The 24,062-nt window shown below is 41.7% G+C and overlaps 2 protein-coding genes across 5 annotated transcripts in view; one reads left to right on the top strand and one right to left on the bottom strand.

The window, feature by feature from the left end:
• The window catches only part of runx2a (RUNX family transcription factor 2a), a 46,480-nt gene extending 23,311 nt beyond the window's left edge, over positions 1 to 23,169 (bottom strand). The window contains exons 1-3 of one of the 2 annotated variants that reach the window (XM_076299328.1): positions 23,112 to 23,169; positions 2,617 to 2,879; positions 1,069 to 1,225 (exon numbers count right to left, since the gene is read on the bottom strand). In XM_076299328.1, coding sequence (XP_076155443.1) covers positions 1,069 to 1,225; positions 2,617 to 2,879; positions 23,112 to 23,169 — 478 coding nt within the window. Of the gene's footprint in view, positions 1 to 1,068; positions 1,226 to 2,616; positions 3,526 to 23,111 lie in introns of those variants that run through there. The other variant, XM_076299327.1, reaches the window with a different exon arrangement.
• supt3h (SPT3 homolog, SAGA and STAGA complex component) overlaps positions 2,824 to 24,062 on the top strand; it is an 88,770-nt gene continuing 67,531 nt past the window's right edge. The window contains exons 1-2 of one of the 3 annotated variants that reach the window (XM_076299331.1): positions 2,824 to 2,914; positions 9,371 to 9,486. In XM_076299331.1, the coding sequence (XP_076155446.1) occupies positions 9,371 to 9,486 (116 nt within the window). In that variant the 5' untranslated portion in view covers positions 2,824 to 2,914. Of the gene's footprint in view, positions 2,915 to 4,637; positions 4,745 to 9,370; positions 9,487 to 24,062 lie in introns of those variants that run through there. The other 2 variants (XM_076299332.1, XM_076299330.1) reach the window with 2 other exon arrangements.

Here is a 24,062-nt window from a genome sequence, read left to right as displayed (position 1 = left end):
CCTTTTAAAGTCTACAGCCAATCTGCTGGTCAGACCTGCCCCACAATACATCTGTTATTGATCAATGTAATTAGAATTGGTGCTTCACTCCCCTCCCTGAAGGACATTTACACCACCCACCTCACCCGCAAGGCGACCAAAATTGTGAGTGATGCAAGTCACCCCGCTCACAATCTGTTTGATCTACTGCCCTCTGGGAAGAGGTACAGAAGCCTGCGCTCCCGCACTACCAGACTCACCAACAGCTTCATACACCAAGCTGTTAGGATGCTGAACTCTCTCCCTCCTCTCCCCCCTCCACCCTCAGCTACATAACATCCTGGACATTGGACCCACAAATGGCCGCCTGCACCACTCCACTTGCACACTTGTACACTTTGCAACTTGTTGTTGTTGTCCTGGAAACACAACACTTCTGCTGCTCTTACATAACTTGCACCACTATGCCACTTTATTTCTTACTTAGGTCAAACAGAACTACCTCAGCCTCTTATTGGCCTGACTTTGCACTAGTATTTTATTTTATTGACTGTCTATGCACAATTTCAACCAAATTTTGCTGCTCTTATTTTTTCATTATATGTGCCCTCTTATTTACTTATTTACTTACTTTTTTGTTTACTTGAATGTTATGTTTGTCTGTGGACTTAAAATTGTTAAAATATGTCTTGTCTCCACCGTGGGATAGTGAGAAACGTAATTTCGATCTCTTTGTATGTCTGGAACATGTGAAGAAATTGACAATAAAGCTGACTTTGACTTTGACTTTGACTTTGAAATATCAACATGGCATTTCTGTTTTTGCCTTTCATGCCACAGAGTTTGAGAGGTCATTTTGAAAAAAACTAAACGATAAAGAAATTGTCTCCACTTGACCTAAGAAGTGGTTTAGTATCTCTATAGATTATCTACAGGCTGAATTATTGCAATCAAGCTTTATTTGTTCCTCTGTGAGCATGCACTGCTGTATGCGGTTTGGTGTACATGGGGTCTATTAGGCGAACCACTGTAGTTCTGGCTTATTGCACAGTGGGGAATAAGATGTGTTATGGGTACTGTTGGACTAACCTCGACCACTCCTGCCAACGAATCTCAGGTCATTAAATCGAGCGACTTGATTCTTCATTACAGCTGAAGCGTTGCGGAGCTCTGCCGAATAGTTCTCGTCATTCCCTGCCATAACTGTGACAACTGTCCCATCAGGCACATCCCCTAATGCTACAACCTGAGGAGTACAGAGGGGAAACGTTAGGAGAGTCACAACAGACTTTCAGACACAGAGAGTGAGCCACAGATAATTTGTATTCAGCTGAACTAGAGTTCACTATACACAGGTGGAAAATGCATTTACAAAGAATAACAACACAGTTTTTTAAACAATTAAATGACTGGTATGTTATTCCACATTCAATCATAAAAATAAATACAAAGGATGGCATGCATAAATGTGGTAATGACCTATGTTCATTGCTGTATGTGTATATGACTGGACTATATTGGCTAAAAGAGCAAGCAAAAACATTTGTGGTAAATATATATTTTCCAACATGTCATGGTAGGCCTAATTATTTTTTTTAGTTTGAGAAATATATATATTTCTAAGGCAAGAAAATAGTCTGACATTGAAAAGTGACCAGTGATTTTACAAAGAAAATCCTTACTTTGGCAGTAAGCACGTCTATTCTATATATAATATTTGTATTTTCTATCAGTGATTTATGTCAAACTTTTCCATCACAATGGCCATAATGTTTTATTGCTAAAACATTTACATAGGAAATAATTGTTATTGATTACCATACTCCACAACAAAATGTCAGACATGGTTCATAATATCATTGCTATAAAACAAAAAATATGTGATTTTGCAGGAACTTAATTTATATAAATTAAATTAAAAATACCATAATTTAAGTTTTTCAAAAATAAAGACTGCATTCCCGCAAATCCTCCACTGCATGAGCCATATATTTTTCATGTAAACCTGCATGTTCAAATACCTGATTGCGTGCCAACTTAAAAATACAATCTCGTCCACTTTTGCTCAGTTGGCTATGGTTTAGGGATGTTCAACCATTTAACGATAAGAAAACGCTTAAACAAAAACTTTTTTTGGTGAATCCAATCGGAGTAAGTGTACTGTACGTGTAATTAGGCCTATATTATTTAGTCATAGGTGTTAACTTTATTAAAGATGCATGCGTTTGTCGCTATGAATAGCGCAGCTCTCTCGGATTTCAGGAGTTTCCATCATTGCGGTGGGGCAAGTGCGGTGGCATTTCTATTTTTAAACACTGGCGACGCTTGTACCTGGATTAAAGCTATTCGTTTAACCCCTTCGAACCATCTTAACAATTTGATGCTAAACCATAATTAACCATCGCCTACGCCTGTCACACCAATCTCATTCACCCCATTATCAACAGTCAGTTTAATTAGACTAACCTAGATTTGGATATGGGGCTACTGTTTTTGGAGAAAACATAGCCTACCTGTTCAAAAAACAATCCAAACAGTCGGTCAATCTCAGATGTAAATGTGAAAACATCATAGGCTAATCTATTCTTCTTTACATTAAGAAACATTCACTGCTAGACAAAGAAAAACACGTCTTACCTTAAAAGCAACGGGCAAAGTTTTATTACACCTCCAGTGCGATGGCAATACGGAGCAAAGGAAGTTTGGACTATCCGTCCGAACAAGTTCTGCGGGGTGATCCGCGATGATCTCTACCATCGTCCGATTGTCGTGGGGCCGAAGTCTCGGCACAGCTGAGGTCCCGTCTTGCTGAGTCGTGGCTGTGTTCACATCGTTCATTTTCCCGGGGACTGTTTGAAGACTGTTGGACGGCGGACTGAACCTCCGACTTGTGCTGGGATCTACGGGAATGCGCATCACAACACTGTGAGTAGAGGTAAGGACACTTAGGAAGACTACGAAGGTTTTCTTTTAAATCGGAGTCTTTTGGGAGATGAGCATTCCGCTACGCTGCCATAAGGTTAGCTTACGATCGATGCATAGACCACAAGTTTCAGCGTCCTTGATAAAGGCTACAAATCGTTCAAACGCGTATCTTCTCTCATCAGTGTGCAAAAACTATGTTGGACTTGAACTTCACGATGAAAACTGTCAGAGGCAAAAACAGCTTATCCTCTTGAAATGGACCCGTGATGTTAATGGTCTGTGGTCATTTTTTTCTTTTCAGCGATGATGTCGTAAATACAGCTTAAAAGCACACAATAAATAAGTTTCATCGTGTATCCAACGCTGTCTAACAACACAAATATCGACGGGCACGCTGCGTAAATCAGACGGAGTGGCTGCGTCAAAGAGAAACTTGAAAGCGTGAAATAGCGAAAACAATTCGAAGTCTGAGCAGAAATGTGTTAAAGAATTAAACTTCTCTCGCATAACAGGAGTCCCAGTTTTTAAGGGTTAAAAAGGTGATCCCACACGTTGCGGTCAGACAGATGAAGGAGATGTAAACCCGCAGTTTTTTGTCTCTCTGTGTGGTTTGTCTTAGGAGGCAGGGACTTCTACGGCTCAGGTTTTTGTGGTTTATATATAAGCAGAACCAGGACGAATATTATGCTGATGAGACCGGAGCACGTGGTGCGTAAGGCCAGTCATCTCTCCGCATCAAAATAAATCGAAGAATTCTACTGTTTTGCGCGGGTCAAAGCCTCGTATTTCCACTGTAAAATTAACACTTTTAACTAAAAAGCTCCGGTCTTTATTCCTAGCCTTCCTGTCTAGTTTAGATAGAATGGTTTAGGCGAAAGTGACATAGTAATACCTAGCGCACTGGTAGGTTAGACGAGGTCCATATGAATTCGCTTGTTGGAAAGACACATGGACAACCTGTTTCGGCATAGCCAAAGGTCAACAAGGCTAAAACGTTTTGCTTATTTTATGAACTTGTGTCAGGAACAGACCAATCTGATAGCAAGATAATGATGGTCAAGTTCGATTAAAATAAAGGCTATGTACAAATGACATATTTCTATAGGGATTTCCTGCTCGGTGAAGGTGTGTTCGTGCTTTGTAAAATATAGTCAATAGCCTTGGTTTAGAAACGTTGAGAACAGAAAAGGCCATCGAGAAGTGACTCACTTCCTCTTTATCATTGTGCTAGGATGAAAAGACAACAAATACCTATTTCGAGTTGCAGGAAGACCTTTGGAGCAACCTTAACATAAACCATTATTGATAGGCCTATGTCCATGGCTATTATTATTAGTATTAGGCTATTATTATTATTATTATTATTATTATTATTATTAGCCTATTTTTATTATTATTGTTGTTGGAGCAGCAGCAGCTTAATAATCAATATTTCTTTCTGGTAGCCTGTAATCGACATTAGCTTGTCATTATAACCATTAGGATACCATCACCATCCCTTTCAGAATGACGGTATTATTGCCTATATGGACTGTCATGTTAAAAATACCGCGCGCCACTTGGTTATCCAAAGAAATCTCTTTAGGTGGCGCTCGTCATTTTTTTACCATCAATTGCGTATTTCAGTGTGCGACTCAAAACTACAAAAGCTGTACGTTTGTGAATCAGAGTTAGCGTGTTATATAACTCCTATAAACTACAACACCCACACACCACCGCTGTCAGGAAATCTGTGACGCTCTAAAACGTCGCCAGTGAAGAACTGTTTACATGGGAGCGAGGGGCACGCGGATGAGCACATAACTTGATAGACAGATTGGAGGAAAATTAAAACCAAGAGGTAAATATTCTTCTTGAACAACATTTCATATGGTCAGAGAGTGAATAATCTACCTTAAAGCCTAGACCACTCAACGACCGCTTCCCAGTGCAGGATAAGCCTAGGCTACAGTTGCTGCACAAGGTTCCCACAACACTAGCTAATCTTTTGAGCAAGAAGAAAATAGTTCACGAAATAGGCCTTATCCCAGTATTGCATGTTAATTAGGTACCAACGTATTCATAAACGTATGTTTACTACTATTTACATGAACAGTCGTTGTGAAACAGCGCGAGGAGTAGCCTAATAGCTCTGATTTTGTAAGGTTGTTTGCACCGATGTGGCAGAGAATGAGATAATTCTCCCCCTCTAATCTAAATAGTTATCCATGCACATGGCACAGTTGATGCTAATCAAACGTTGTTTGAAACAGCTGCATGGCACTTGCAGAGGTGGATTCAGTGCAGTCTCTCACATTTAACCTGCTTTAAATGGAACTTTTTAGTATGTGAGTGCAATGAAAAGGATGAAACTCAACTTTGGAGGTACTTAAAACACTTTTTTTCATTCAACTTCAGTCGGTTTGGGCCAAAATAAGACAGAAAAGTCAATATTCAATGTGAGTCAAAGAACCCTTTCACAAACTTCTCAAGGCTGGTGTTATTTTCATTTATTTTCCCAGCCAATGTGATCTGTTTATGTTTTTCTGCAAGCGTATTGTGGATCAGTGTGCTTGCTTCAAATTGCAAAGTGGCTTTGGCTGGTTCGGTGTGGAGGTGCCCCTCCCTGCCGCCACACACAGTCATTTGGCAAGCCTGGCCAAAAACATTTACTCACCACTATCTGAAGTTGGACCTCGGTGGTGAATTAAAACAAGCCTGAATGCCATACAATCTTTTCTCTTTCACAGCAACTCCGCAGAATCACATCAGTCTATCAGCCGTACAGTTCAGTGCAAATACAGATGTACACATAGCCTAGCCTATGCCATGTGTTGGCATTTCATTTCAAGCAGATTAAAACGTGTGATGGATATTCACCTTCTATTTTTTTATTTTCTACTTTATTTTAGGGGTCAGTATTGGATTGGCTGAAGCATTTGAAAGCTCAGTTAAGAGATTTTTTTTCTACTGGCGGTCTCCATTAGTTTTATTGCAGAAAAGGTTTGTTTGAAAAGAATTCATACGTGAGATGAGAAAGGAGGAGAGGAGATGGAGTTGACATGCCCTCTGAATTTATTGTGGAAATCCCCAGGAGGTGAAGCGTGGGGAGATTTTAATACGTTCGCTTGTTTTACTGGGGAAGGGGGCTTACACTGGTTCCCTTTGAAAGCCATGTCCAAGGGCTTTTAATCCACACTTTTTGGATAGAGGGAAATGGATTATGCATGATTTTACTTTGTATGCCAACTATTTAGAAAGGCGTAGGTGAGGTTTTGGTGTGTGTGTGTGTGTGTGTGTGTGTGTGTGTGTGTGTGTGTGTGTGTGTGTGTGTGTGTGTGTGTGTGTGTGTGTGTGTGTGTGTGTGGTACTACCCAGTTGAGGTGAATTAAAAGAGCTGACTTTTAGGCACTATGAGGTTACATGACATCTTGGGTTTCTCATATTACCCCAAATATAACTTAGACTTCCCTAAATTATAATGACACACTGCAGATTCACAGTGCCTACCAGCCTAATTGTTGTAATTGTTAGACTAGACCAATAAATACCAAAAGGTATGTATTCTATGAAGATCATTAATGAATTTTAGGATAGTGTAGTCATAACCCTCCCAGTCTCGAATATTCTGTATTATATATTGCAGTGATTAATTTTATGTGTGCTAATTATATTTATTTAAAACCACAACATGCAGAATTATTAAAATACATTTCTTTGATCAGTCAGACTAAACATCACCTAACTGTAGACTTCTAGAGTCTAGCCTGTCTTTCTTGAGATTAAATCTGTAAATTAACTAGGCGTCTGTAGGGAAGCATAGCTACATAAAAGTCTATTTAATTACAGAGGAAAATGCAATAAATAGAAAAGAGTCTCCTATTCAAGCCTGCTCGACTCCAGTACTCTTTCAGCCCCTTGCATGTTGAAGTAATCTGGATTCATTTGCCACATCTGAATTCATTTTGCTTAGTATGGGGACCATCTGCCTTCACAACTTAAAGCGAAGGCTCCAGCTTTCATCCAGTGTGGGGGGTTGGTGGGTAGGAGAGGTGAAGGAAGAAAACAGAGGGGATTCAAAATGTTATGTTTAAATGTATGTATGAGAGGAAAGCGTGCCGTCTGGGCTTTTGTCACACATTCAGGCATCTCTGTTTTTTTTTTTTTTACGTCCGTGAGAATGGAAACGTAATTTGCATGATTGCTGCCTTTGATGTGCCCAAGACAACATGAATCTAAAGCATCATAAAAGGCTGTCTCATGTGGGAGTGAAGTTAAGAGCAAGCCCTGGTTTATTGTTTTTTTGTTTTCGGCCATATAAAAAGCCCATCCACCTGTGAGATTTGATAGTCTTATTTTCTGGTTTACCATAGGAAGGACTGTGGTTTTGGAAGCGGCCAGGCTCACAGCTGTGCTCCAGGTCATTTTGCGCAAATAAAATTTATGGGGCATAAAAACTCACCTGCCCACCCTTCTAAATGCAGGTTTCTTGGTGCATAAGCGTAACAATACCTGAAGGTAATTTGACTAAGGCCAAAGCAATGTAAATCTCTATTTCCTGTTTCCTTTTTTTGAAAAGCGTAGATGCAGGTAGTGGAGCTAAGCTGTAGCATCTTCCCACTCTTTAGCAAAACAAAACATTTTATGTTCTACAGTTAATTATATCATACACTATCAATTGTATGGTTTAGTTATAGACATAGTGCACTCGCAACCCTAATTTATTGTTTTTTTCCCTTTTAGATATATTTTAAAGATGATTAATTCCCTGAGGGAAATGAAAGCTTTGCATTTAACACATCTGTTGGCAGTGAACAAACCCATCCTGACCACTGGGCAGCCACTTCAGCTGCAGTGACTAGGGATCAGTTTGGGGTTAGGTGTGATCCTTAAGCTGCAGTGACTAGGTATCATATTGGGGTTAGGTGCCATGCTTAAGCTGCAGTGACTAGGGATCAGTTTGGGGTTAGGTGCCATGCTTAAGCTGCAGTGACTAGGGATCAGTTTGGGGTTAGGTGCCATGCTTAAGCTGCAGTGACTAGGGATCTGTTTTCCTACCAGTCTTGGGGATTGAACTGGTGGCCCCTTATGCTTGTTACATCTTCAGTTCTTAGATCAAATAATCTTGCTCAGAGCTGTACTTTACTGAGGCAATAAGACATATATGTACTGTATAAAAATTATGACATTCCTATAAATTTCACTCCGTTTCAGTTCACTTTCTTGCTTAAAACAAGGTTTATACCCCTACAGTAGATTAGTTGAGTACAGATACCCATATTAGAGCTCTTGAATGTTTCTTTAGACTTAACCACACAGCAGTTGATTATAAAAAGTAAAATGTATCAAGCTAACTAGCTAAACTTATATCAAGCTAACTTTTGTCAGTGGTTGTCAATCCATCTAATTATGCACCAGATACCAAACGAATGCAACCTCAGTGTGATGGACTGTTCATAACTTTATACCAGAAATGGAGCTGCTGAGCTGCAAGAGTTATGAAGACAGACATGTCTGTTATTAGCTCTTCTTAGCTATCTGTTATTAGCTAGCTAGCAGATAATATTTTCATCTTTTCAGTTCCCCAGTTGACATGCTCCTGGAACAGGAACAGCTCTCTCACAAAAAGTAGCCTATAGGCCTAGAGGTCAGTGCAGCCAAATGGGTCAATTCAGACATACAGTAAATATTATTCTATACCTTATCCTAACTGCAAGCGAGTGTCAGACTGCCTAGTAGGGCTCTCTGTCCACACTGAATCTGTTAAATATGGTATTTCATTGCATCATATTTCTTGTTCAAAATAGTCGAACAACGCAAACAACAGAAAGAAAATAGAGACAGGGAGTCGGACAAAAGTGCACAGCACCGTGTAGCGTCACATCAAGTTAGGACATTCCAATAGGAAACAATGTAATCAAACTGATTTTGTCGCTAACGCTCGCTTGCATCCAATGGAGTTAGGACATGGTGTTGGATTCGTTAAAATTAGGTGGCAGATGATAAACATATTGGACCTGACTATGAAGATCAATGTCACATTATGACACTTGCTGAAGTCGTGTATGTAAATACCATGTTTCTTAGGACACAACAGACTAGGCACATCTGAACTGTCGATTTGAACCATTAATTCATCGGAAGTCATATTCGAAAAATAAAGCTTGTTATGAGATTGTGCCATAGCCAGCAGAGTAAATCTGACCTTTTCTATTTGTAATGTTGAGGCCCCTGTGCCTGCAAAACGGTACATGGTTATGCATATTAAACCACCCAACGCATCTACAACAGCAACTGCATCACCTTAAGGTTGAACTAATACCCTCTTCTCTGTGAACATGTGGTAGGTTTCAACCCCCCTCTTTGTCAGTTGACGCATCAGGAAGCACTTTCTTTGTGAAGTGGCTTTCTAATTGCCAAGGCTTTGATGAGCGGGTCTCAGTCAGACGAGTGCTACATGAAAGCCCGTGTGCTTTGTGTGCAACAGATGAGCAGCAGTGGGGCCAGCCCTATGGCAGGCAGCAGTAGCAGCAGCAGCAGTGGCGTGGCGGGGAGAGGAACCGGAAAGACCACCAGCTTCATCCCTGAGCTTCAGAGCATGATGTAAGTTATTGAAACTCCCCCACCCTGCTGCAGCCTCACTCAACATCTCTCTCTCTCTCTCTCTCTCTCTCTCTTTCTTTCTCTCTCTCTCTTTCTCTCTGTGTCTCTCTCTTTCTCTCTATCTCTCTCCCATTCTCTCTCTTTGTCTCTCTCTCTCTCTCTTTCTCTCTGTCTCTCTCTGTCTGTCTATATGTTTAAGTGAACATACATACAGTACATACACGTGCATCATGCATACAGAAATACATGTATACACACATACAACATTTATATGCACCCACTCTGACATATTTGTCTGCATGTTTACACCGGTGTCAGTAGCTGTTGCCTTGATCTGGGAGCTCAAAGGGTGGTCGTCTCTCCCATGGAGGAGAGTACTCACCCACACGAGAGGGCTGGACTCTCTTCCAGGAGTCACAGTGCCATGGGCTGTGAAGCAATTTCTAGCTGCTTTAGCCTTTGTATCCGTCTAGCATCAGCTTCATGCCTTCCATCATCAGCTATTATGCCGAGTCACAGCAATGTTTACGTTTGTTCCTTTGTATTTTAAGTTGCAAATGGCATCCAAAGATTCCATGTTGCATATATGCTAGGTAAAACATGGGACTGCAAGATGCATTAATCTTTCTTTAGTCATAAGTAAGAAAGTGATAATGTATTACGTATAGAGCAGAAATAAGCACAGAAATCTACACAAATGTGCTAAAACTTATAATAGAGTGATTAATTAGGTACTACACGTGTCACTTGACATTTGAAAAGTCTGTGATATATTTAGTATGCCGTATTTAAGCCATATGAAATAATATCCAGTGTCCATTCTAACACAACGTGATTCATGTGAACCCTTTTATTTATTTTTAAGGGGAGATTATGTGACAAACTGCACAAACACTTTTTGTCTTCTCCCCTCAAACTTCTCTTTGTTGAAATGAAAAGTACATAAACACAAGACTCCGGAAAGAGCTCCATTTTGCAGTCCTATATTTTGCAAGACATTTAATTATAGCTTTCTGTGAGAAGCGTTTCTGATGGAGCCTAAATGCCGTCCAATTGGAGAGATTACATTCCATCCTTGGCAGGCTCTGTGCCGTTCAGAATGGTGATGTAGAGACATTATATTCCTTGCTTCATGGAGAGGGCTTAAAGCAATCCACTGCCTCTATTTACCTTTGGTTCTGTTTATGTGAAAGTTTTCGCAATCACTCCTAAGTTTTGCGTCATTTGTGTCTTTTCTACTTGCTGATTATCAATGAAACTACATTAACTACACGTATGGAAAGAGTAGCCACATGAAAAAAAAAATGTGCATAAGCACAAAGGGTCATAAATCTTATTTCCCCCTTCCGCCAAAAGTCAGCAAAAAAAGCCCCATCTACATTGACGGCAATAACGAATACATCTGTGACATTTTTATGTTTGCTCGAACAGAAAAATGGCACATTTCTCCATGTGTGTGCTTTTGATGATGTGTGCTTTGGGCATGGCAAGGCTGTCTGGAATAGTGAGGGGGAGGAAAATGTAAAGACGGTTTCCTCTGGCTCCTATTGCCGTGACTGTCTGCCGCCTTGAGCCTTCATGGAGGTCCCTAATTGAGATCACTTGGACTTATAAATGGCAGGAAGTTCTGTGGTTCATGGGAGCAGAAAATGGAACTGTAGAATATGCCTCTTAAAATAAAAAAGGGAACGCTACTGTTTTACTTTCCTAATGATCTAATTGAGAGTCCCTCTTTGAGCATTTTTGTGTTGTGCTTTTTTTCCATAATGGTGTTAAATCCAGCAAGCCACACCGAGCCAAGTTCTTTCAGTGCTTGTCTGCAAAGGTCCTGCCCCGGCATGATAGAACAGCAGTAATGAATCCTCCCTTCTGTAAATCAGTTTTGATCCCCCAAATACAATGTTTCTGCTTCCAGCCGCCAATAAAAAGCTCCCCATTAGCCAATTAAAGGAGGACCATCTCACGTTGCTAGAACATGGAGACCGTGAAGGGAATTATTCTCTTTGTTTAAACAGCATGTTTGGCCACAGTGTTCCCTGCCAAAAACTGCTTTGCAGTAGTAAATACCATAGCAACAATAGCCGGCGTAATGACAACAGCACTATTAGCAAGGGATTAAGCAGTGCAGCTGGCTGCTAATTTGACACGAAAGACAGAAACGACCACGGAGCTTAGCTGCATTTGCTCAGGACGGCTGCCAGAGATTGCCTTTGTCACCCGTGTATGAAATTACTCAGGCTGTCAGGTATCTGCTGGCCTCGCCGCGCGCCTGCGCCACAGACGGCCACCACCACCGCTGCCGTTAGGCTAACGTGAACCCAGCACCGCTCTCAGCTCAAGCCTGGGGGACCAGCGTTCGTCACCCGATACCTCATCCTTCAGAGAGCAGCGCCGGTGATAAAAAAAGGTGTTTTTTTCAATGTGCTCTCGAAAGCCTCCTGATATGTAATATTCAAATACGGTGTGAAAAGTGCTTACTTTGGACAGGGGGGATCCTGTGCTCCATGAAGAAGGTGCTAAGGATAATATAGACTTTTGGACAAAGCCAACATTCCACTTTCTTGCTCTCTGTGGGTTAGACTAGCCGACATCCTCTCTCCGAATCACTTGTCCAATTGAAAAAATATTTATACTACATCTGTAAAGCAAGCAGTGCTATGGAAGGGAGGGCCCGCCGTCTCCCGATATTAATGACACGAGAGGAGACGGATCATGTTTAGTTCTCGCCCTGGTCGATGGCTTCTCACAGACTATGCAACCGGAGATGATGCATGGAAATCAATGCATAGTTCCCTCCTCAAGCCAAACTTTAAGGTTCCCTACTTCCCTCTCATCCTCTAAACCCATGTTCACTCGGTGGTCTCCTGTTCCAAACGTGCAGATACTTTCAGTATACATGACATTCAAGTTCCTTTATAGCCTTAGGAACACTTTGATGCACTACAATGGAGAGATATCACTCTGAAATATCCAAGGTTTTAATAAACTTGAATGTATTGGAGCCTATTTTCTCAAATAGATATATTACCTAACCTGCATTACCTGCCATTTCCTCTCTCTCTTCTATTCTCTACCCACTCTTTCTGTCATATAATTGTATGCAACATGGCCTCCCATTTCGCTACTCTCTATGGCCTGTAAGATAATGCCATCTTCAAAGTGTGTTATTGCTTGTGGTTGTAACCTGATCCAAGTTAATAATAGCATCTATGGTAAATGCACTGTACATTCCAGGGGCCATCATTGCTTGGTTACCTCGTCAAACGAAATTCTTCAACCCCAACAATGTGACACTGCATATTTGTGGTTGTAGGTTTTTGATGGTTATATAGTCCTTTCCTAAACAGTTATGCTACAGTAAGTCACCCCATCCTTAAAATATGTTTGAAGACATGTAATTAGTCTATAGTTTTGCATAGAGGTATCAAAATAATTGCCCAGGTGTTGTGCAATGCATGAACTTTGAACTTTATTTATTTGTGCCATGGTGCTAATACTACAGAATGCAAATTCTCAGACAAACCCCACGCCAGCATTTTTGTGGCTTCATATGAACCACATTTCTCTGCCTTTTTAACTGCCTGGTAGCATCAGGCTTTTGTTAAATGTGTAACTTGAGTTGCATTTCTTAAAATTGTAGACGACTCCTCTGGGTATTTGGTATTATTTACAGTAGACTTTCCAGTGGTTTTATTTTTCACTTTAAGTAGAGCTTGAATTTTGCATATAAAATTGCCCATGCCGTAACAATGCCCATAACATCATGGTACCATTAAAGTGGCCACATTGGGAAGCAATTAATAATGCCCAGAAATAAACAGACCTAGAGGGACTACATCATAGCATGGCCGTAACCTACCCAAACCTACCCTGTGCTTTGCTTTACTTTGCTTGCAGACCCCATATGGGACCTATGCACTTGCAGTGGTATTGGCTGTATTTGGTGTTGTTATGTTAAATGGGGTACAAAAACGTCCCAGCAGCCCTATCTGTAATTAGCGGTGGTGGGCAGGCAACAGGCGGGTGGGTAGGCGAGGGCGGGTGGAGGGAGGGAGGGCTGCAGCTGCCTCTACACCCACGGGCTGTTTGGAGAGCCTGTCTGTCAGAACCAGCCCAGAACTCGGGCCCCGCCCTGACCGGCCCGGCCTGCCTGCAGATGGTGGAGGATCATTGTGACATACTAGAACCACTTATTGTTTTTCCTTATTATGCAAGTGTTAGACACTCTCACACACAGAGACATGCAGACGTACACACATACAGAAGTGCGCACACACACACACACACACACACACACAGAAACACACACAGAAACACACACAGAAACACACACACACAGAAACACACACACACACGCACAGAAACACACACAGAAACACACACACACACACACAGAAACACACACAGACACACACACACACACACACACATACATACACACACTCACACTCTCAGGCACACTTTTGTGAATGCCTCTGCATAATCTCTAGACACAGTTGTTGGTACACTCAGACAAACCCACAGGCTTCTGCTTCTTGTGAAACAGTACTTTATCTGACAACTGCATTTGTCTTAGAAATGAAGGAATTGTAGGCATGTAGGCTGATGAAGAGAAATCCGAGTATGGAAGACAAGGCAATTTTAATAAAGCCAGTGTTGTCTGTCAGATCTGTCTCACACGGAATTACTACCCTTGGGAATTTCTCAGGAGCCTTGTATTGTCTGTTTACACTCCAACAATTGTGTTAAATGTCAAGATAATAATTTCCCCTTGTATCTATTTTCTTGTTTACAATGGGAGTATCACACATGGCACAAAAACATATGTGTCATTTCTTTGCGTCAACACGGCTATTGTTCCAGACTGAAAGCCCCCATATGAGCTGACTCACACTCTTGGTGGATGCACAACATTACTGCATTATTTTCTTTCCCCAGAGCAATTAGCCTGCTCCCTGTAATTAAACACAGTGTTAAATCTCTGGCTCGTCCGTTGGGATTTGGCATGTCAGTCTCAGACCTAGCAGGCCCCACTCTTCTCGTGCGCCAGCGCTGCCTATAGTCTGCCCCCATTTACCGGAATCAAAGCTTAGATACAGTGACGCAGGAGAGCCTGAACTTATACTCTACTCAGCCCGGCAGCTGATGGTTCTCATATGCCTTGCGGGCATGGACGTATCTTTCCAGAGCTACCGTCTTCAGGAAGGGAAGCTCTCCACATAGCCCCCCTGTTTTATTTTTCGGAGGGCCCTCGAATGTTTTGGTAAACGCTGGATTGTTATGGGTCCCACTGGAAGCAAACAGCTCTAATGAGCTGGCTCTCAGCCTCTCTGGTTAACCAGACTGTAATTTGGGGACTGAAAGGAGCCTCTCATCACTATTGAGCATTTGTTTACCACAGTGCGACTCCAGCTCAGTGTTTCTGCTGAGAACGCAGCGGGCCTGAGCGCTGCCCAGTTAACCCTTATTGTTCTCAGGGATCAACTGTGTGTAGAAGGGTTTTGTGTCTACACACACACACACACACACACACACACACACACACACACACACACACACACACATACACAGTGCACACATACACACACATAGTGTACACACACACACACATACACAGTGAACACACACACATACACAGTGCACACATACACATAGTGTGTACACACACACACACACACACACACACACACACACATAGTGTACACACACATACACAAACACACACGTTGGGAAGTAAACTTGTATATATCTATTATTCCTATGCTATTCAGCTTCTGTTCATATCAGCAGTTTACTTGGTTTTATCCTCCTCATGAAAAGGCAAAATATACCTCGTAAATTATTCACTGCCTCTAGAACTTCCTGACAGGCAGAGTGTTCCGCTACTCTTTTGGCATCTTATTTGGTTTTATCAACTTCTCACTTTTATGGTTCTGGAAAATTGGAGTAATGTTTTTTTTTTTTTTTTCTTTTTTTTTTAAAGATTTGTTATTGTGGTGCAGATCTGTTGATATCAGTTGATATGGTTAGCTGCAGTGCTATCTGCCTGTGTTTCTCAGACACCAGAGAGCTCTACAAAGCAAAGTTTTGTGGGAGGTAGAGAGTGTGAAATCCAACACATTTGAAAAAGATATACATCTTGCATAACTTGCTTGCTCCATTTTGCAAGCGCAAAAGCAGTGTGATAGGAACACACACACACACTCTCTTTCATTAGAAACATGCCTTCCAGATCACTTTTCACACCGAGAGAGAGAGAGAGAGAGAGAGAGAAAGGGAGGAAGAGAGCCAGAAAGAGAGAGAGAGAATGCTTAAGAGTCAACTGACGAAGTAGCATGCGCTGTGTAGTCTCCCAGATAAATGAAAGAAATTCCATGAAAGTAACTCCAAACTGTTATTCAATGCCTATTGCTTCCTGCAGTTTAGCTTTGATCAATATTTTAAAAAGCACTCCCATCCCCGCCCCTTTCATTCGGCGAATGTATTTCAGATGCGTCAGTACAGATGTGTTTGTACCTATTTCCCCCGCTCATGCGCTCATCTTTCCCATTTATTGAATAGGCCTGTTCGTTATTGTGCTATTTTCATGTCATGTTTATTAATGTGTTTTACTGTGAACATTCCAGGAGAAAAGAGTGAAAAGTGCCTTATAGCATCTTGTCAGCAAAAAAAAGCTTCTTCCAAAAAAAAAAAAACGCAATCATTTAAGCATCTCTAACTGCAAATCTTTCCCCCTCTAAGTTGCTTCCAAAGAATTTTGCCATCAAAACAGTTTCCTGTGCCTGTATTTTCCCCATTGTTTTTGTGTTTTTCCTATTAAAAAGGCTTATTTGAAGTCAAAGAGGGACGATTTAATAGTCAGTCTCCCCATGGACTAGAGCCTTATTAATTTTGCATCAACTCTTCCTCCACACCTCTTGATTTATGCCTCAATCGAGCCTGGCTCAGGAAATCTTGAGAACACCTTCACATGGACAGGGCTATCACCCTCTCGACTCGCACAGGAGCCGCTGAAACAGAAGCCAGAGCGCGGTGCAGTATCCGTGGCAACCCCCGTAGTAACAGTGTTGTCAGAATGAGTCAACTGCCGTTTGAATTTTAGGAGCTGTTGAGACCAAAGATTCTAGAGCAGAGCGCTCTAGAGTCTTTGGTTGAGATCACTGATGCTGGTCAGTCCACAGTGACTCCCGTGGAAACCACATGTGGAAATGCCACATAGACTTCCAATCTGGATTTGAGGAGTCCCTAACTGGTGTAAAAACCTTCTCTTATCTCTGCAATCATTACAAGCAACGTAGGTCAATTTAATGAACACAAATGGGACAACAGGGTTTTATTATTTTCTTTAGTCAGTTTTGTCCCAGCAAGTTATCTGTCGAGTCATTAGGAACACCGGGTCATGCATTCTCTTCTCAAACAATGTCCCCAACATATGGGGAAATATTCACTAGTAAATCTAGGCAAATCCCATCCACAGGTAATGGATGTTTGTCCTACCGTGGGGCTGTGCCTTTTAGTTAGCGACGTGTAGTTGCAATATGTCAACATGATGCTCACACTCCAGCTGAGTAGCCAAAGAGCCGTCTGTGATTGTGTGGCGTTCAGGTGACAAAGTGCCGCCACTGGACACCTGCTGTGCACTATACTGTGTCTATACAGGCTGCGGGGCGGACACATGCAAGGCCCCTTTAAGGTCCTCTCGTTCCCCCAGGGGAGGTCATTGACACCGCGGGGCCTGTTCAGGTCTGTCTGTATTAGTGTGGCGCTGGGGTGTCATCGGCGGGCTCGGGTTACGGTGCGAATACTACTCCATGGCCCTTAGCTGGTGTGATGCGTGACAGACTGGAGCGGAGGCGTCCATCACGCCGCTGTTGGGGACGGGCACACAGATGAGCAGAGGAGATGACCAGCATAGCAGATGATTCAACAGCAGCTCAATGTCAGTTCATCACGTCGTTCTCAGTCTCTCTCACTATCAATCAGTCTCCCTGCCAGAGAGACTGTCAGTCTGTCTCTCTCTCTCTCTCTCCTTTCTCATTCTCTCTCTCGCTCTCTCTCTCTCTCCTTTCTCGTTCTCTCTCTCTGTCTTTCTCATTGTCTCTCTCCCTCCCCCTCGTTGCCTGGTCAGTAATCATATAGGGTTTGTTTGGGGTAGCCATTAAGTCAGCAGCCAGACACATCTCTTGTGCAGTATGTATGTGCTGTCACAGATTCTGTGACGTCAAATGTGCCAGAGGGGGCTAACTGCTCTCTAGTCTAGAACACCGCACTATGACCTAGTGGTGGGGCAAACATCTTAAGCAGGCAGAGGTCTTGTCTGATTTCTTTTTTATAGGACAACCTTAGCTTTTCTGCACTTGCTACTACCCAATCGTTATGTAAATGTCACTGTTTCCACTGAGTATACATTTTCTAAGAGAAATGACACAAAGCATCTAGCATTTTTGAACCCTAGATTTTTCATTGGGATGTGGAGTACAGAGAGTGAGCTGGGCTGGACTGCAGGTCCATACTTCTGTGGATACAGCCAAACTCATTCTTGACATTTTTACATGTTGTTCCTCCACATAGCCCTTGTGTGTATCATATTATAAATATTTTAAAGCAATGCCCCACTCCAGGAATATTCCACATTCCAGCTAAGGTTAAATCAATAAGAGGGAGAACGATTTGGCTGTGTGTGTGTGTTGGGCAGAACAGGTAAAGCCTTGTTAAGTGCAGAGGCTCTCCCCTCTTGGAATCACTTCATTATGGTGGAATCAAAACAGCAAACGGCAGGCAAACTTATCTGAACATTTTCAGTTTTTCTGTCTGAAAGTGCCCGAGGCAGAAACCGTGCTTAGTACCTGATAGAATTTCCTGATAAATAATAGGCAGTGTTTTTTTACGGTCCATTGTCAAATTCAGTAAGCCATAGGTTATTTGTTATTTTTTGAAAACTTTATTTCATTTTGGTTTCTTTTTCTTCCAAATTGCACATCAAGGTAGGTTCATAAATTTGCTTTTTTTAAAAACTAATCACTCCCAATACAGTTAAAATATACATAAAGGTCTCCAAAATGTCCAACCTGATCCTTATTCAATTTGTGGAAAATGTACTAAGTAATTTCACGAGTAGGATTGACTAACTCCCGGTGGCATTTTGTGGTGTGTGTTACCTCTTGCCGTTGGTGTGTGTTTTGTTTTGTAGCAGAGCATTAGGGACATCTCCCGCGCTTGACTCACAACACACTCCGTCTCAGTTTAGACATGAGCTACACAACAGTGTTGAATTACAGCCGTGGCCATTTTTAAAGTACACTCGCTCTGGGCTGAAAACTCACTACAGCATACAGAGATGTTCTGGTCAACTCTGAGCCCTGCCTTTGACTGCTGCCGTGTCTAGTAATAGTATTGACTAATGCAGTAGTAACTCCTAGCTGAGGTCTCCTGTGCTGTATCTTATTCCTCTGTTATTCTTCTGTAAATTGCTTTGGATGAAAGCGTGTCTGCTAAGTGAATACATGTAAATGTGTCGGAAACTGAAGTGATGATGTTTAGAAAGAAAGAAAAGTTCCGATTGTCAAACAAAGCTTTGATCTTAATGCCACCCGGATGGCATTTGGAGGGTCATTTGTTTTTTGTTAATTTATAATACAGTGAATTATTTTACCTCAGAGTCTCATTGAACTGTAGTGTGACACTTGGAGAGAAACACTTGGCACGAAGCGGTCTGATGAATGGTTTTGTGGCTTGTCTGATGGTTTGTTGACTGGATTTCTACATAGCGCTTCGTTTAGAAATATTGTTGGTCTATTTATTGTTTTTCAGTAGTTGTGTGAAGCTTGGATCTGCCCAACTTCTCCGTTTGACATGGTATTTATTTTTTTAAAGCACTCAGTATATTTGTATTACATGCTTGGTGATCTGATGTGCTTATAAAACATTTTAGTCTCTCTCTCAATCTCTCAAATGTTAAATTCAGTAGATTTTTCAGGGTAGTTATCAAATGATTTTAGGCTACTGCTTTTATAAGTATTGTTGTCATATATCTGGATATTGTTGCTACAATGTCAAGTATACTATTTAGCAAACATCAATAATTACAGAAATTTAAAGTTGACAAATTATAGTTAATTGTTATTTTTACATTTGCTTGTACTTGTCATTCCTTTCTTGATTAATTGATAAATGTAACACAGTTTTTGAGCATGTAGTTAAATTCATGGTTAAACTAACACAGGTAGTTGAACATAGACATTTATATCCATCATGTATATCCATCTGAAAAAAATACCCCTGCTTTGACTTGTGGATAGTAATCCAGCATTGTTTGGCAAAATTCATGGCATGCCTCAAATGACCCATAGTAGGGTGTTGATATTTTCTTAGTGGCGCTGTTTGGAGAGCTGGCTAACTTTGAAGTCTTTTCTGAAAAATTAGCGTGCTCGACAGTGTTGTCCATATCGGGTTTCTCTGCTATTCTTGCTATGGGTTTTTTTTCTGGCTCATTCTCTTTTAAGTGTATTTAAGTCTCTTTTTTTCTGTAGGTGTTAAACTGTGTGGTGTAGCTATGCCCTTCAAGCCCCCCCCCCCATCCAATTATCACGAGGTTTGATATATGACATGACTTAATTGTTTGTAATGGATTACAGGTTGCTAAGCAGAACACAATGTGTAGGCCTTATTATCACTATTGTCGGAGCATAATTCCCTGTGAGTCGATGTGGTCTGCATGAACAGCAAGATGCTGAGACGTAGGTCCTGGGCGCCACACATGAAGAATATTATTCTAAGCCCCACTGCTGCCAATATGCAAAGTTATAGAAATGTATCCATGCAGCTGCCTTTCTTGATGTGAAAGCCAAAGTCAACTGAATGTGATTAAGTATTTGTCCACACCATTCCAAATTAACGTTCGTTGATCTAAAGCATTGTAAGTTCTTTTAGTCACACACTTGCACATGCACTGTCTCTCTTCCTCTCTTACAATTCCTCTCTTTCTTTCTCTCTCTCTCTCTCTCTCTCTCTCTCTCTTACACCACACACACACACACACACACACACACACACCAACCAACTTATACACAAAAAAAACACACAAACCCACCGAGGGACGTACATGCTCTCCCAATCCCACACCCTTGTAAACCACACTTGATGGGTTCTGGTGAGAGATATCTAACAGGTATAACCTTCTTTGCCTTCATTATTTCTAATAATCACACACACACACACACACACACACACACACTCTCTAGTCAGCATTTTAACTGTTGCAGCCTAGACGCGGGCTTCTAGAATGTCCAAAAGAGAACGCTCTGGTCACCTGTTGCCGTAGGAAACTGAAATCCATTCACAGCTCCAGCTCCCCCTGGACACGTGTGTTCTCGTTTTTGTTTGAGACATTATGTTTGATTAACCTCCAGCTCCTTGCTGTAAGTCCAGACCTCTAATAGTCTACAGCAGTCCCTCACTTGCGCTGTGAAAGCCTGCCATCCTGGTCGCTTTCCCACCGTTAATGTTGTTTTCCTTTGGCCTAGTCGAGTTGTGATAACCAATTAGTTGAATTAACCCGCGCTGTTCAGCCCTGCAAGACCACCACCACGGTCACCAAATGAGAAGCACATGGATCTCGATACCAGGCACACGCTTGTAATTGATTAGCAATGGTCGAAAATCTCTGTGGTGTTTGTTTAAACATTGTTATGTTTTTTTTGTGACACTCACTGCCTGTGCTGTATTGTTGAGAAGTTGAAATTCTCTCCCTCTTTTTCCGCTACTGCTGACCTAAGTATGTCTTGCAGCATTAGTCAGTAGTTGTTGTTTCAGGCTAACAGAGAGAGAGTCCTTTCGTCCACTTTGTAAAAAACAAGCACAGACCAGTATTTCTAATGAACTGCAAGATCAATTCACATCGTTGTTGAACACAGCCAGAAAAAGCACTGAATGTTCCTGTTGGTTGAGGAGGATTTGTTTTGTCTTTTCAAGTCCAGGAATGACTTGTCTGCGCATTCGCTGTCCTATCTATGGGCCTTGTGGAGATAATTCTATGACAAGTATATTTTGGCATTATGACATTAGTAAAGGTTAGGCTGTTAATGTAGAGGTTTTCCCTTCAGTGTTCAACTTGTTACATGTCATAAAAGAGCTATTCTCAGGTCTGCTTCAATGTCCAATAAATTCAGTGCATATTCCAGAACATTGTATTTGCTCAGTCTCCAGTACATTAATTTTACATTCTTTCCTGTGGTGCAAGCCCTTGCTTTTGACACATATTTTCAGATATATTTTTGGTTGGGGGTATATCTGGAATCTATTCTGGTCAAACGCAGTGCGGTAGCTTTGAGTTTCATGGCTCAGCGGTTCTCCCCATGGTGTGGTGACACCTTCACTCATGGCTTGATGTAAGCGGACAGTGATGACAAAACCATGTACGCCGCACTGATCAGTTCATTCTGAATTTACTGGCAAGAGTTTTCTAAGTCCACATAATCCCTGGCACGCCATTAGGGGCATAACATGAGGGATGTCATAGCGAAAATGCTGTAAGTACAATCTTCATTCATTAATGAGCAGAGACTTCACAGGTGTCCAAATTATTTAGCAGGCTGACCTTGCGAGTTTAATATGAAATACACTCGTATGCTCGGATGACTATAAAGGAGGCTTTGACTTTACAGCGTAACATAATTTGTTTGAAATAAATCTACTCTGGCTTTTCAAAATAGATTCGGTTCCCTCATGTACTTTTTGGTATTTTGAGTTTGTTTGATATTTCATATTAAAGCATTCCGGTTATGCATACTTTTTGGCATGTTTGTTGTTAAGGTGTCTGCATTTGACACATTTTCACATTTTTGACTGTTTTCTATCTCTTGTCTCGCTAAAATAGTCTGAGGATTTCTCCAAAATTCTATCTTTTTCTTTTTACTAAAATGATGTCTACAAAAACCTGCCTCAAACATGCCACCACCCATCTTATTTGATAAAAAGCCCCATTCAAGCAAGAATTTTATTTCCGATGCCTGCTTCCTGGTCTTGTTTGTAAAGGCAGAAATCAAAACTAGGCTGCTCAGGAAAAATAAAGACTCTCAATGATTTCCAGAAGAGAGACTTACAGGCACACACATGTGTATAAGAAAATGTCTCTCACATGGGCTAATATGTGTACATTCAGACATATAACTCTGTTAAGTTGGCCCAACAAATCAACGGCCTGTTTGAACACACCAGATCCCACACATAATATAAAACTATTCCTGCACCTCTTTAGACCGGTTTTTCTCCCTCCCACATCTTGTTTTAATGTGCGTCTGTAAATTGAAACGGAGTGCATGTTTATACGTTCGAAGCCTTTTTTTCGCTGCTGCTCTCCTGTTCATTCCACAAATGTAGTTTTAACTTATACAAACATGTCAGCTTCTTAACATGTTTGCAAACGTAAACACAGCAACTATTAACCTCTCAGAAGTGGCTTTTTGTTTTCTGCTCGGCCGTAGATATGATCAGACGTGTGTAACTGGCTTTTGACCTCGGAGCCGGTGCCTCAGCGGAGCTTGCTCCTGAGTGACCTGAGCCTGAACCACGCTGCACACCAAAAAGAAAATAGTTTTTTTTTTTTTTTACTCGAACAGAGCACTTACCCCAGAAGAAGTTCTGCTGACATGGAGTCACCGAACTGAATAGGCTGTTGGATGCCATAGCCACGCTTGGTTATCCTCCTAGGATATTTCTCCCTTTGAGGTCGTTATGACCTTTGAAGTCCTAAACTGAGGACACAGACCATATCAGGGATTATGGTTACTTCCCCCGACCAAAAAAGAAAGAAGGGAGCTGCTACCCTCTGCACTAAATTTCACAAATGACACGTACAGTAAGCTCAGATGCTGAGTATGTCTTACACAAGTTTGTAATAAATAAATATCCAAATAAAAAAATAAATAAATAAAAGCCGGCACAAAAATTGGATGGAGCAAAATTTGCTGCATGTACGAGAGTGAGTGTGGTTAAAGAGTAGGCTACTTACTGGGTTGCTGGGGCTGTGTGACTGGGGCTGACCCACGCTCATTAACCATTTAGGCCCCAGTGGCTCCCTCCTGTCGTCCTGGGGAAAAATCTTGCACCGCACTTGTGGTTCTGTGGTTGTTTGTGAGGGGAATGAAACATTCTCACCATCCAAAAACGTGTAAGCTTTAAAATGCGCTTTTTTTCCCTCTCAAGTGCCGTTACTGGAGAGGCTGGGTCATGTGTTTGTGACATCAGAGCACAAAAGTTAAGTGGGACAGCCTATCGTCTTCCCTTTTTTCCTCCCTCTCTCTCTCTTTCTCCCTCCCTCTCTCCCTCCCTCTCTCTCTTTCTCTCCTTTTCTCTTGACACTGGTACAGCAGTTCTCCCTGACATCCAGAGGGATGCAACTTCAGCGCTGTGAGTCAGAGAGAAGGAGTGCTCAAATGTTCACCAAAGCTCCCTCTCATTGGCAGGCTGAGTGGATGGAAAGCAGAGACTGTTTTTCACTCTCCCTCCCTCCCTCTCTCCTCTCTCTCTCCCTCATTTCCCTCTCTCCTCTCTCTTTCCCTCCCTGTCTCCCTCCCTCC

The sequence above is a fragment of the Alosa pseudoharengus genome, unplaced genomic scaffold (genome assembly GCF_046254945.1).
Source record: "Alosa pseudoharengus isolate Yale_2024_CS ecotype anadromous, Long Island Sound unplaced genomic scaffold, YU_APseudo_1.1 YU_APseudo_1.1_scf_22, whole genome shotgun sequence".
Classification (NCBI taxonomy): domain Eukaryota; kingdom Metazoa; phylum Chordata; class Actinopteri; order Clupeiformes; family Clupeidae; genus Alosa; species Alosa pseudoharengus.
Note: the sequence above shows the minus strand (reverse complement) of the source record. Positions and strands in the feature narration are given on the sequence as shown.